Source organism: Psilocybe cubensis, chromosome 13 (assembly GCF_017499595.1).
Source record: "Psilocybe cubensis strain MGC-MH-2018 chromosome 13, whole genome shotgun sequence".
NCBI lineage: Eukaryota > Fungi > Basidiomycota > Agaricomycetes > Agaricales > Agrocybaceae > Psilocybe > Psilocybe cubensis.
In genome coordinates this window covers 2,147,881-2,162,509 of record NC_063011.1, presented here as the reverse complement: position 1 = coordinate 2,162,509, position 14,629 = coordinate 2,147,881, and the positions used below count along the sequence as shown (strand labels likewise).

At 46.8% G+C, this 14,629-nt stretch overlaps 2 protein-coding genes across 2 annotated transcripts; one reads left to right on the top strand and one right to left on the bottom strand.

Moving 5' to 3' along the window:
* Window positions 1-43: 43 nt before the first annotated feature.
* Window positions 44-1,468, top strand: JR316_0013362 (uncharacterized protein; the record flags this gene model as incomplete). The annotated part of the gene is made up of 1 exon (XM_047898971.1): window positions 44-1,468. One exon carries the CDS (start codon window positions 44-46, stop codon window positions 1,466-1,468), a length of 1,425 nt encoding a protein of 474 aa, XP_047742519.1.
* A 6,342-nt stretch (window positions 1,469-7,810) lies between these two features.
* Window positions 7,811-8,841, bottom strand: JR316_0013361 (Putative esterase; the record flags this gene model as incomplete). The annotated part of the gene is made up of 3 exons (XM_047898970.1): window positions 7,811-8,456; window positions 8,519-8,547; window positions 8,605-8,841. 3 exons carry the CDS (start codon window positions 8,839-8,841, stop codon window positions 7,811-7,813), a joined length of 912 nt encoding a protein of 303 aa, XP_047742518.1.
* Window positions 8,842-14,629: the final 5,788 nt, after the last annotated feature.

The following is a 14,629-nucleotide window of genomic DNA, read 5'->3' as shown; positions in this document are numbered from 1 at the left end:
TCTTTCCCCTCGACTCGCCTCCGATTTTTCTTTTGAGCTCGCCATGTCTGAAGCCGGCCAATCCGTTCACGACTCTCGCGCACCGTCTCCCGTCCCAGCGCCGCCTGCTAATCCTCCCAGAGCGCACATTACCCGTGCTGTTCCCGCTGCTTATGCTGTCTTAAAATCTCTGCCTCTGCCTCTGAAACTGGCTCGCAACAAGGCCATTGTGGCAAAAAATCTCGAGCGCATCACCAAAACTGCTAATCATAGTCTGGATCCCGCGGCTTTTCCTATGCCCGGATCCCCCGAGGCCTCCGTTATCTCTCTTTCACCCGATGACGAGGCTCAGCTCAGAATTCCTGCTATTGCTAAAAAATATCTGGATAAAGATGAAATCCCTGATTATCTCATTGCCTGGCTCTCTGAACAGGACTCCCTTGCCAGAGAACAGAAAAGATCTATCGAGGACTCTTCCATCAAAGACCTCCCTTCCTCTGCTGAGGACAGAATTGCCAAGCGCAGATGCATGCAAGGCTCGTCCCTTTCTATTCGTGATCCGATGGCTCCTACCGTCATTGCTTTTCCAGAAATCATGTTCCAGACGGAAAAAGCTCAGGCTAATCTCCCTCTTCCCTTTTTCACTCAAAAAAGTCTCCGTTACATCATTGACAACCTTGCCAGCCTTCCTATCAAGAAGTCCAATTCAATTTCTCCAGACTCGAAAGCTCTCTACATCCTCGACATCGAAAAGCTTACCGCCAAATTGGGGGAAGAGCTTTCCCTTGATTTTGGTTCTTTCATGCAAGCTGCCGATCAATATACCCGCTTTCAGAGGGAGCGCGCTTCTGATGATGAGTGGATTTCCATTTGGACTGGTCATTTTTCTTTCTGGAGCTCTCGCCCTGATTCTGTCGCCCTTTATCCGGCATGGAAGGTGGCAGAGTTCAAATTGCGTCGTGATACTCACACTTTCCTTCAACGTTTCTCTGTTCTTGACTACGAGACCGCGTTTAACCATGCTATCTCGGAGTACAGACAGGCCCAGGCTGCACAATCTCAGGTGGCAGCCCTCTCCTCCAAACTTGCTTCACTCGAAGAGTCCGTATCTCGTTTCAAATCCTTCTCCTCTAATCGCCGCTCTGGCAATTCCTCCTCCAACACTCTTTTTCAATCAGGCAATAGGTCATCTACCGGCCCACCTATCTGCCTCCTTTGTGCAGAGGTCGGTCACTCCCTCGGCTCCCATCCCAAAGACAAAGTCCCGGCTAAGTTCCCAGATGGTAAGAATGCCTGGGCCCACTCCCAAGATGGGAAACTCCTTGCTCCTGACAACAGAGAAATCTGTCTTTCCTTTAACATCAGGGGCCCCAACAACCCTACCCCATGCGGACACGGCACTGCCCGTTCCCACATCTGCTGCTTCTGTGGTTCTAAATCCCATCACGCTTTCTCCTTCACCTGTCGGGCAAGACCTGCCTACAACTAATTCATCTTTCTTCTCTTCTCCTCCCCGCCTTTTTTATCCCGACTTTTCCTCTCGCATTCATGTCCGCCCCCCATTCTCTCCTTCTTTACACACTCTCCCCAATATCTTTTCGCGCATTGTCACTCCCTACTCACCCGCTGCCTTTCATTCCGCTCTCAAAAAATTCAACCTCTCCTCAACTTACCCACTCCTTGTTCGCAACCTTTCATCCGGCTTTCCTCTTGGTCCCATGCCTCCTCTCTCCTCCACCCACATCCTAAAAAACCATCCCTCTTGTTCTCTCTTTCCTGCGGAGGTTTCGGCCTACATCAATGACGAGGTTTCTGCTGGTCGTATGACTGGTCCTTTCCCCAGAGATCTCATTGAAAAAATCCTCCGCGGACCTTTCCAATCCTCCCCTCTCATTGTTGCAATCCAACCTCAAGCTCCTGGAGAGCCCGACAAAATTCGTATTTGTCGCAATCTCTCCAAGGCTACCTCCCAAGTTCCATCGGTGAACTCTTTCATCCGTAAATCCGATTTTCCGACACGCTTTGACACTGCCGTCCGCGTGGCTGACATCGTACGTCTATCCTCCTCTCCTCCATCCCCTCCTTCTCCTTTCATCCCCTCCCCTCCCTTCATCCCTTCCTTTTCTCCTCCCCTCCCTCCTCCTCCACCTTTCCCTTTCTCCTCTATCCGCACAATGCACTCCCTCATCTCTTTGCTTCCCTTCCTACTTCATCTTATCTTGACTTTCCCTCTTCCTCTCTGATACCTTCTTCAGGTTGCTATGGCCCCCCCGGGCACTCAGGCGGTGACGGTAGACATTGAAAAATTCCACCGCACATGCCCTGTCTTCCCAGACCACAAGCCATGGCTTGTTGTTCAAGGTCTTGGGGAAGACGAGTTCTACATCGATCATGTTCATCCCTTCGGTGCTGCTTGCGCCAGTTCCAATGCAGGCATGATTGCCAATGCTCTAGTTGATATCTGGATTGCATCTGGCGTCAAGCCTATCCTGAAGTACGAGGATGACCTCAACATCCTTCGCAGCCCCTCCCTCTCTGGCCCCTTTGTGGACGGAGCCTTCCGCTACGACTACGATTGGGACTCAATGATGTCGCATGTCAGTGACCTAGGTGTCCCTTGGCATCCCACCAAGGGCACTCGCACTTTCTCCTCCTCCACTATCTTTTTGGGCCTGGTCTGGGACTTTGCCAACCACACAGTTGCGTTGGCCGATCCTAAGCGCCTAAAATTCCTCGCCCGCGCTCGTCACTTCCTTGACAATTTCAGTGGCCATCGGTGTCGACTCAGTCAGGTGGAGAGTTTGCACGGTTCTCTCTGCTACATTACCATTGTATATCCCCTTGGTCGTTCACACCTCCCTTCCCTCTCTAACTTCGCTGCCTCCTTTAATGACAATGAATACGCAAGCCGTTACCCCCCTCCATCGGTTTTGACAGACGTCAGTTGGTGGATTCCCATTTTATCCTCTGTGGGCATCACCCGTCTCCTTTCACCGCTTGGTCCCGTCGTTGATCGACAGATCTTCGTGGACGCCAGCACCTCCTGGGGCATTGGTATTGTTATTGATGGGAAATGGGCGGCCTTCCAGTTGTCCTCTTCCTGGAAGGTTGGCCGACGCGACATCTGTTGGCTGGAAACCATCGCTATTGAACTCCTCATCTACATCATTGAGGGCTTACCTCTATCCAACATCCGCCTCCTGATTCACTCAGATAATCAAGGCACTATAGGCGCCTTTACCAAGGGCCGCAGTGCTAACCCTCACATCAACCTCTCCATCCGTCGTTCTTGTGCTGTCCTCTCTTCCATTTATATTGTTCCAGAATTATCCTACGTTGCTTCCAAAGAGAATCCTGCTGACCCCCTCTCGCGCGGATTGGGTGGTCCTCTCGGCTTTGAATTGGAGGTTCGCTTCTCGCTGCCTGGCGAGCTCCGCTCCTCTTTCCTGCCCAATGCATTGTTCGCATAAAGGGCCTCGGGAAGGCCGATGCTCCACGTGTGGGGAGTCCGCTTCCTCGACTTCCCTTCCGCGCCGCGTGTCGCTATCAAACATCCCCATTTCACAGTTCCAATCTCATCCCTTTTCCTCTTTGCTTTCTGACCCCCCTTCTTCTAAAATTGTACGTTCTAGTAAACCTCGTCGTAGCCGCTCTTCTTCTTCTTTCCCTTCTAAAGTTTCTTCACTTCCAATTCTATCTTCTTCCAAAAAGTTTCACCCTCGCCCTGTTCCTTTCCTGCTTCCCCCCGGATCCCCTTCTTCTTATTTAAACCCTCAGATTCCAGTACTTTCTCCAGTTTCACAACCCCTTCCCTCACCATCCTGTTCCCCTTCGTTAGCTAAGGTCTCTTCACCTCCCGTGTTAAATAACCTTCCTCCTGTTTCATCAAACCCTTTATCATCATCTCATCCTTTCCGCCCCAACGTTCCTGCTGCTGCTCGCCTCACTTCTTGGACTTCCTCTTTTGATCAGTCTCACAGAATGGACCTGTCCTCATCTCATCCCCCAGCTGTAGTGGACCGGGCTTACGACCTCGTGGCACGGGCCCTCGCTGATAATTCAAAATCCACCTATGCGGCAGGTCTCAAACGTTTTCATGAATTCTGCGACGAATCTTCCATCTCCGAGCCTTCCCGCATGCCCGCATCCATCGTTACCCTTACTGCCTTTGTTGACTGGGCCTCCGGTCGCGTTTCTGGCAATACAGTCAAATCCTGGCTTGCCGGTGTCAGAGCTTGGCATGTCCTCAAAGGGGCTGATTGGCACGGAGACAACGAATGGCTGTCTCTTGCACGGAAAGCAGCCAGTAAGGCTGGTGTAGCCTTCAAGCGTCCTCCGCGTGCTCCGGTTTCCATCGAACATCTTCTTGCCCTCCGCAATTCCATCGACATCTCAAAACCCTTCGATGCGGCAGTTTGGGCTTGTGCCCTTGTTACCTTTTTCGGCTGTCGTCGTCTTGGGGAAACCACTGTCAAGTCTGCCTCCTCCTTCTCTCCACTGCTCAACGTTTGCGCCTCCGACTCTCTCATAAACTTTCGCTATATCAATGGTTCTGCCGTCTCGGCTAGTTTCCACATCCCCTGGACCAAAACCACACACGAGGAGGGCGCAGATATCATCATCACTGCCCGCAGAGATGCTCTGTGCCCTGTCTCTGCTCTTCTCAACCATATGATTATCAACAGAAATCCTCCTCCCTTATCATCTCTCTTCGCTTACCGCACCAACAATGGGGGTTGGGCCCACTTGTACAAACACACTTTTCTGCAATTTGTGTGCAAAGTGTGGGACCGTCTTAACCTCGCTCACATATCCGGCCACTCCTTCCGCATTGGTGGTGCGGTTACCCTCCTCCTTGCCGGTGTCCCTCCTGAGGTATTTCTCTTCATCTCCTTCCCTTCATATCTCTTATCTCTTTCTCTCCAGGTTGTGGCCGCCACCGGTGGCTGGACCTCGCTCGCTTTCCTTCTTTATTGGCGCCGTATGGCTGAAATCATCCCATCCTGTACATCTGCTGCATATTCCAAATCAAACCTAGATAATGTTTCCGCTTCTGTCGAACAATTCCGCATCAACTGTAACATCTCGCAATCCTCGCTCTCCAATGCTGCTTCTCTCAACTTATAGACCATTGTACTTTATTTACCTACTCTCTGCTGCAATATTTCCCTTCTCGCTACTTTATTCCGGTATAAACTTATCCTGTGTTCACTCAATTAAATCATGCTTATTTTCTTGACATCTGGTTTGATATCAACGTCCGTCCTCTTCTAACATTGGTGCTCAGCTCTGCTTGGGTCTTCCTTGTGGCCCGAGAACCCACGGCGTTGGTGGTGAGCTTGCGCTCCGTCTGGTACTGCCACCGTTGGTTCTCGTTTGCGATTTCCACGTGGTTCGATCCAAGCGCTCAGGCCTTTGGCGGCTAAACCTTTCTCCTCGCTTTCGTTTCCTCACGACTCGCGCTTTGCGTGTCTCACTTCGAATCCGGTCATTTCTCGTGACCTTCACTTGGTCTTTCCTGACCACCCGCCAAAGCCCTACGCACCCACGGAATATCAGATAACTCGGATATTCTGTCACCTTCTCCTCCTTTCACTTCTACTCAAATTTAGCACATTCCGAAAAAGTGCAATTTAATCCGAGCGAAATATATCTTATTCCACGATGAGTGCGTAGCACTCATCTATGGATAAGATAGCAGCGAGGATGACGATTGCTTATTTGAGTTTTGTCTTCTCTGTTTTAATGATCGTCTTAACGTCTTCCGGTTCCTGAACCTGACACTTGTCAGGTCTCACCTGTCATACCTCCCCAGTCTCTTCTGTTGATTCTTTAATTTCTGTACATCTATATAATAAAAGTTGTCCTCGTATTTTTCTCCCCTACCGGCTCGTCTTCAGACTCGTCCAGTCTCATCTCGTCTTTCCCCTCGACTCGCCTCCGATTTTTCTTTTGAGCCCACCCTCCTCTCCCTTTTCTTTCCTTTTTCCAGTGTTTGGTACTGCCACCGTTGGTTCTCGTTTGCGATTTCCACGTGGTTCGATCCAAGCGCTCAGGCCTTTGGCGGCTAAACCTTTCTCCTCGCTTTCGTTTCCTCACGACTCGCGCTTTGCGTGTCTCACTTCGAATCCGGTCATTTCTCGTGACCTTCACTTGGTCTTTCCTGACCACCCGCCAAAGCCCTACGCACCCACGGAATATCAGATAACTCGGATATTCTGTCACCTTCTCCTCCTTTCACTTCTACTCAAATTTAGCACATTCCGAAAAAGTGCAATTTAATCCGAGCGAAATATATCTTATGCAGCGGATTATTGATGCCGCTTAGTCAATGATGTCACAGTAACAGACAATCTGCTCGGCACGCACTTCCCGATGGCGGCAGGACGAAACCAGAACGACCGGACCATGGCATTCTGCTGTTTTGAGCAGAGGAAACTTGAAACTGGACCTAGATTCAAAGCTAAACATGTTATCGCTCCCAGATCTTTCCAGCACGGCCTCACTGCGAGAGGCCAATTAAGAAGGTCTTGTATTCACAATCGGCGTTTAAAGTTGGGGGTAAAAAAAACTGGCGAAAGATTAGCCATATTGGAGGTGTATAACGTCTCGTCCATTTGCATCAGAAAAGATGTGGAGTGCCTCTTTATCACATCAGTAACGTTCTGTGTTTCTCCTTGCTGCTGGCACCTCTACAATAGCGGCAAGTCAGCGTTATTTGTCCGGGGCTATCATTATCGTGATATCCATCTTTTGACAAAAACTGTGTACAGATTTGCTTCCAAAACTTTGAGCGTAAGGACATAAGTATGAGCCTATTACTTACTAGAAATTAAGGAGTACTTAATAGAATGAGACGCCACCCAAGTTTAGAAGAACCCACTCACAAACGCTTGAGTTTCATATGTATAGAGCTTGAGAATGACTAATCCCCAGACATCTGGAATGATCTCCCGGATGTTGAAATTGTTGTCTACATAGATGAAGTACAATGCCGTAAATATCGCGTACCGTAGTAGCAATAATCTAGAAAATCAGTATGCGTGTATTCTTGATTGAAGCAAGACGTGCCGTGACGGCCACTTGTGCATGTGAAATCGGCATAACCCAACCGTCCCCTCGAAGGTCATTGAAACTTTGAAATAACTACAATATCACGACAAACTGCAATTGTTCACATAGCAATGAGGTCTGCAGTTGTTTGTGAATGAGTCTACATCATGCTTCGTCCATCTTTTTAGGAGGATGTTGAGCCGAGAAGGCCCTTACCAAAGACATTCGGCGACTGTGGCAATCCACATCGGTAAATAACTTGCTAAAGATATCCAGAAGTGCTCCGGGAGTTTAAAGTTCGATGCGCGACAAGGACTTTATTTGATGGAAGAGTTACAAGTACTATATATAATTTATAAAAGATGTAACACTTCGGATGTCCGGCGTATCTTAGTCTATATCCGAGGGCCTCTGGGCTAATACACTCTGGACCCTTCCCTTGAACGATATTACAGCCACCGCTCGGTAGACAGGTATATGTATGGCATTGGTTTGGTTTGGTTTGATGAATATACGTATGGATGCTAGGAGACTTCAATCAATGAATTAATGGAGGTTTTCCAATTTAGGCGCTCGATTTCGATGGTACTGAGCAAGGCGAGTGAGCAACAGGGGGTGTATTTGCTACAGGAGAATCTCTTTAAGAAATTACGCCAAAATGATAAAAAGTGTTGGTACTACAAATGCTAAATATTAAATACACAAAATTTATAGCCTAACGAGAAAATCTCCAACAATTTGCTTTATCACCCATCTAATCCAGAGTAATCTCACACAGCTACAGAAATTGGCCTCGAAAAACCTGTTGCTGGCCCGCGTTTCCGTCTATTAATGAGTTTTCTTTGACCTCGAGCACCTTGCAGCCCAACCTGGGGTTTTTCGCGTCCCTCAAAAAGCCATCGTCCGCAACGTACAACGATGACTTCATGCGCTCGTGATCTCCGAGAAGGTAGTCGCCAGACATGCGCAGCCACTCGAGCAGCGGCTTCGTCGTCCAGCGAACGTCGAACGAGTCGTCAGACTGGAACCAGCCCAGGTGCCCACCGCCCTGAGTGAGACCGAGCACCACCAGGCCGTTGCTGCACTCCTCCGGGACCTGCTTAACCACCGGATCGTCCGACGCATTAATTGTGAGGAAAGGTATTCTGATCTTGTCAAGGCATTTATGCGAGGATGCCCAGGTATAATACGAGGCGGCGTCCTCGAAAGGAAACGGCGGTGAAGTCCCCCCAATCACGGCGGTAAAGACGTTGTCTAGTTCGTTCAGGGCTGGGTTGCGCATGCTCAGCACACGCCGTGTGACCTTGTAAGTTGGGGAGTCCGGGTTGGAGAGTAGGATGTCTTTATGTTGCTTAATGAGCGCTTGCATATTGCGCCCCATTCCTTTAGACCAGAGGTGTCTCCCGAGAATGGCAGCGTTGAGCCTAAAATGTTTTGAACTTTTGTTGAGTGTGTAAGTTGATAAGCCAAAATTCTGGGAACGTACCTATCTCCATTAAATTTCATATCCCAAGGCTATATGAAGTGAATTAGCTTTCAAATCTCATAAAAGAAAAACAAAATATCACTCACACATGCGAGGACACATGCAGATCTCAAGAGACACCGATCGCCTTCTTCAGCTACATATCTTGTCAAAACATTTGCCCCAAGGGAGAAGCTGAGACCGAGAAGCGGTGCGTCCGGGAATCTATGTACTATATGCATCAGCGCTTGGCGTGTGTCGTCAGTAGATCCCGCAGAGTAGAGAAGCTGTGAGGTCAATGGCACACCCGCGCCTAATTCAAGGCTTAGAACAAACGCCTTCATGAATGGTAACGCCCATCATACTCACATCCCCTGAAGTTTATCACAACTCCTCGGTAGCCAAGCCCACCCTCTTCTACTGGCCGGCATGCGCGACTCAGCACGGCTCGAATATAAGGTTCATGTGAGCCTGGGTATATCAACAATCACTTAGACAAGTATCCCGACGTTGTAGACACACTGACTTACCGCCCGTCAGTCCATGCTGTATCACGACAATTGGGGCATCTTTCCTTACTCCATATTCCTCTGAGGGTGTAAAATCCAAACCCCTATGCATAATAGTGAGACAAACACCCTAAACTCTGTCTTAAGAGAGCATACAAGGTTCCTCCGTCGGCTAAGCGAAGATAAGTCCTGCAATTACGAGTAAAAACACTGTTAATAAACAATGAGCGTAACTATCTGGCTTACCTTTTATACCAGACTTGATCTTCTCTTGAAAACTGCTTTATGGCGCTGTATAGAGTCTGAAGGTGGCCACTGGTGCGGGAATGTTAGATCTTCTATTGTATTTGCGCTAACAGCATGACGTACTTTGCTACCCACCACAATGGCCTGTAGCCTAGAAACAGGCTAGGACAGTGGGTATCGAGCAGACTTTTGAGCGAAATGTACTCCACTCCACCCTTTCCGTCATAGCTTCGGACGGGAACGAGGGACGGGCACGGAGCAAAGCGATAAGTAGCAAAGGTGGTCTTAGGATTGAATATTGGTGTCATTGCCCAAAGAAGAATTAAGAAGATAGCGAGGACAACAAGGCCGGCAAAGAAAGAGAAAGACATAGTTACACAGCTGCTAACAGTGCACCATGCAATTTAATGCTATAGTATGGCCGTATAGCCTTAGGTGGCCTTGAGGTTGACGTACGATCATGGCAACTGTGCCGTTTTAAAATAACTCAATTTCCCCATCCTGACTTGGTCTATAGCTATCGATCAGCCTTAGCTGCTAGTTGAAGCCTTCATACCTGGCAGTTGCCAGGTGTATGGGAAGTATCTACGCTGGCAACTGCCAGGTGCCACATTTGAAGTCTTCAGCTGGGCGATGGTCAATACAACCAAACAAATCCCAAACACGGTGAGCGGGGCCCCGCCGGGCGCGAAAAATGGCGTAGCTCGTTGTTCGGGCGGCCGTTTGGGGCGGGAAAAAATGCGTCGGGGTCGGTTCGATGAGCAGACCACGTCGGCATTGTTTGCGCGACGTTATGGACAGCGGGCGGGGTGGATGGGGCGGGGCGACGTTGGATGACGCTCGCATTATTTCTGGGTGATTTCCCGATTCGGGTTGCAGATCATTGATGTATTGATGTGATCAATTGATCATCACCATCAATCCCATCACGCCGCGGCCATCGATTCAGCCAGCGCATGCACCGTGCACGCGCGCGCATTGAAAACGCGCACTGCTCGTTATCCCGGCGCTCTTGCAGCGCAGATAAAGCATAGAGGTTACCTATACAGGCATGCGACAGTGGTGAGTGGTAATATTGACCCACATTTGTAGAGTTCAGTCAGTCTGCTGTGGTAATTACCTTGAGTAGGCTTGGGAAAACAGTGATATGATACCTTGACTGGCAGAAGCACAGAGTAGACAACTTATTTAGCTCAACCTATAGGCTACTAATGTCACTAGAGGCCTGTATCTCGTTTATGTGATCATATATAGCAATATATAGTAAGAATATCTAATGTAAAATGGGATTGCTGCTACTTTGCCAGTATCAATGATGCAAAAAAGAAGGGGTCACTGATTATTTTCACATTCTGATGAACTCGAGATCAAATAAAAGGGCATATGAGTAACCAACCTATTCTACAGAGTATTCATCTTGGAAGTATAGACAAAAACAGTGTTATATTTGCTGTCTCACTCAATATTTAGCACATATACAGTGCCGGAATCTAATTTGGTGATCTCGGATTCAAAATTTTCTATGTAATTTTGCAATTCTGAACGCAATTCTGAACATTACATCAAAAAAAAGATACCAACATGTAGCTGGTTTAAAAATGAATTGAAATATATACACTTTATACCGTGTGTTGTAATATCCTACAAGGTGATCTTGTTGGATGAATTTATGGATTTAGTAGTTTCTGAGGTCGACCTTCCGAGCCTGAAGCACACCTTTTGAGGCATCCATTTTTTTTTCACGGTATATTTGGATATAGAATGATTTTACATTATTTTAGCAATAATTTTATTTTCAACTTCAACATGAAGATGTTTCCCAATTGAATATTTACTGTTGGAATTGACGTGGAAAGAGCGTCCGGAAATGTGGCTATTTTTAGATATTGAGATAATAAAGTGTTCTCGAGCAAGCTTTCCGATCCTTTACAGTCGTGCATAAGAATCTACATATATAGCAATAATTGTTAAACTTTCTTAACAACATACAAACAAATATAGCATCCAGAGTGGCACAGGAAGGGCACAACAAGTGCCAGTGGATATAACAGTAGCAACATTCATCAAAAGCCATTACATGAACTGTATTTGACAAGTATTACCAAATTACTCATGTATTGATCATCTTACTACTATATTTTCTAATCCATAGTCACTCAAAATATGTGCCATGTCCATCAACTATGTAGAAACATGTAAAGATACTATGTGTTGCATAATGCATTGTAATCCTTTAGATATCTCATTTGTTTGATTTGGTGAGCATACGGCGTCGCAGGACGTCCCTCTATTAGTAATATTATGTCTCATAACAAAGCGTCTGCGCGAAAGACCTACAGGCCAACGAGCAGTGCGCATTTTCAACGCGCGCGCGCGCACGGTGCATGCGCTGGCTGAATCGATGGCCGCGGCGTGATGGATTGATGGTGATGATCAATTTGATTACATCAGTACATCAATGATCTATTACCCGAATCGGGAAATCACCCAGAAATAATGCGAGCGTCATCCAACGTCGCCCCGCCCCATCCACCCCGCCCGCTGTCCATAACGCCGCGCAAACAACGCCGATGCGGTCTGCTCATCGAGCCGACCCCGACGTATTTTTTCCCGCCCCAAACGGCCGCCCGAACAACGAGCAAAGCCATTTTTCGCCCCCGACGGGGCCCCGCTCACCGTGTTTGGGATTTGTTTGGTCGTATTGACCATCGCTCAGCTGAAGACTTCAATTGTGGCACCTGGCAGTTGCCAGCGTAGATACTTCCCATACACCTGGCAACTGCCAGGGTATGAAGACTTCAGGGTGCGACTACAGGTGTATCGATATGACAATATGCCTATGCTCGAAATTTATAAACACTCAATTGATAAAGTTTGACAACCGGAGCTTAAATTTAGAGAACAGAAAAATAGTAGAATTGTTGGCGGGCATAAAAAATTGCAGAAGTTACGCAAAGATACCCTTAGCACCAGATGTATCAATATCAATGGGAGCGGGATGGGTGCATAGTCGAAAGGTAAGATGACGAGAAACCCATGGCCTTCAAGGAGATCTGCCAAAATACACTGATTCGATTGCTCATAGCGAGTGAGTGGCTCCTTATGGTCGACATGCGAGTCGGTGAAACGGAACGGATAGCTCCACTTTCGTTCGTAGGCGAAGATGTCGATCCATGAATATATTTTAGGCCCGGGTAGGTCTTCTTATGTTATAATTACTCGTAAAGATGCGCCCGTGGTACATCACCGGCCTAGCCGATCTGTCATTTTTCCCAAGTTGGTTCTTTCACACCTTTCAATACGGCAGTTTAAGGACACTGGCTGAGCAATTTATATTTAGGTGTGTAGACATTCTTTTTTCATTTTCATTCAATGTTAAAAGGATTCCAGGAACTTGCCAAGCCAGTTAAGTAGTAGTGCTGGAGGACAATATGAATCGGGATTGCGACGTATTGTACTGTGCACGTCACTTTTCTTTTATTTACCGTAAGTGAATAGTTGTTCCAATAGTAGCGTTTACAATGTTTATCGTGTTCTCCATGTCAATTAGGGTACGGTTTGATATCTATCTGCCTAGCTCAATTCCAATCTCCATTTGTCATTTCCATCACAATTTCTTTTTAAACAAAATTTCTACGTATTGGGTGCACAGATAATGATACCTATAAGTTCCTACAGTAATTGCATGCTGTTTTGTTACTCTCTCGACATGCATTCAGATTCATCTTTGAGAACTTCCTTTGCTGCATTACACTGCACATTGATGGGCACGGCCCCCGTTTATAAAATGATACATATGTGCTACATTTGTCATTTTAAAGTAATCATCTTTCAAAGATGAACCACGATCATGTAACGACAGACACATTGTAAGAAAGATTCAGTTGGCAAAAGGATTGGAAAAAGATTAGCATATGTCGCTAGCTAAATTCTTGTTGAACTTGAGGCTCAAAAATCTCTTTCTTGGTTTGATATATACACTCAAAACGTCCTGGAGTTTATTGTCATTGGTATGTAAAACCACAATAAACATTGCCTTTGCTTCTTACCTTTTGCGATCCAAAGGTTAGTGTTGCAACGCATGGCACTTGTAGACAAAAACGTCAGAGTAGTGTTCGCACTGTCCAGAAGTTGAGTAAATGAAAAATCTTCGTACATGTAGCCTGCACAATTTGAGCATCAGTGTTGTTGACTTTGGAAGCTGGTAGATATTGGATAAAGGACAGCCTTGTAGAATGATTAATCTGTATTGGCTGGTTCAGCGTGAAGAAATAGAGCCATTTACCCTATGCATATTAATGCCCAACCACTGAAGAATGCCATGCGAGTGAACACCTCCCGGGAGAAGGCCTCCTGCCGTATATTCATGGATGTCCGAGAGGCCGCTTTAACACCTTCAGTCGTCTGCCGAATAAGACGAAAGATGAGTACTAAGACAAAATATTGAGATTAAATTTATCGGAGGTGCTACTAGAAGAAATATGTGTTACCTTCCATTATCAATATAATTGACATGCCCAAGATGGTGACCGCAGCAGTAACACGACTTCTGAATTGAAATTGAAATAGAGTTGGAGAGTTACACGTAAATGATCCTTACGGTGTCTGGGAGTTCAAGTGACAATACATCCCAGAAGGGTCTCTCTGGATGAGCTCTTTCCGGGAAAGGCCAAGCTAAACCAATCATTGATACATAACTTCCTTTTTTGCGATGTTTAACTTACAATAAGGATCTCCAGTACAAGGCTGAAGAAGATCATGACTGATATTGCGTGCAGCTAAAACCATGTTAGAGTCAGATATTTACACTACAAAGGAATATCCTATTCGCACAGATTTAACAAAGGCAGGACGACAACTTAGTTGCTTCGATCTTGACGAAGCTAAAGAGCAATATGCCTTGTGTATGGAATGAGAATAAATGAAGCACAAGAAATCTGCGGACGTACCTGTATCATGTATGCCGCATTGACAACAGCCGCGCTGCCCATTTTTTAGATGTTGAAAACCGGATGGAATAGTAATGTGTAACCTACTATGCAGGAGATGCATATATCAAGGTCGCCTGAGCCAAGCAATAGTAGACATTCGGCTCTGGGCCTGTTTGCTGCCCCAATAGCAAGATGTTTGCAAATGCAATAATGACCCAGGATGTGACACCAAGGTACCATAGTGAGGTTCTATGAGTTGCCGACGAGAAGTATGCAGTTAGGACTACAACTGCCAATGAAAGAAAGCCTGTGATATAAAGAACGTCATATGCGATGAGAAGACGTATGTTGGGAGAGAAAGCATTGGAATCCCTGGAGAATAATTGACCTATTTCAAAGATATTGATGAATCATGGGCGCTTCATATTATTGCAATAATTTCCCAC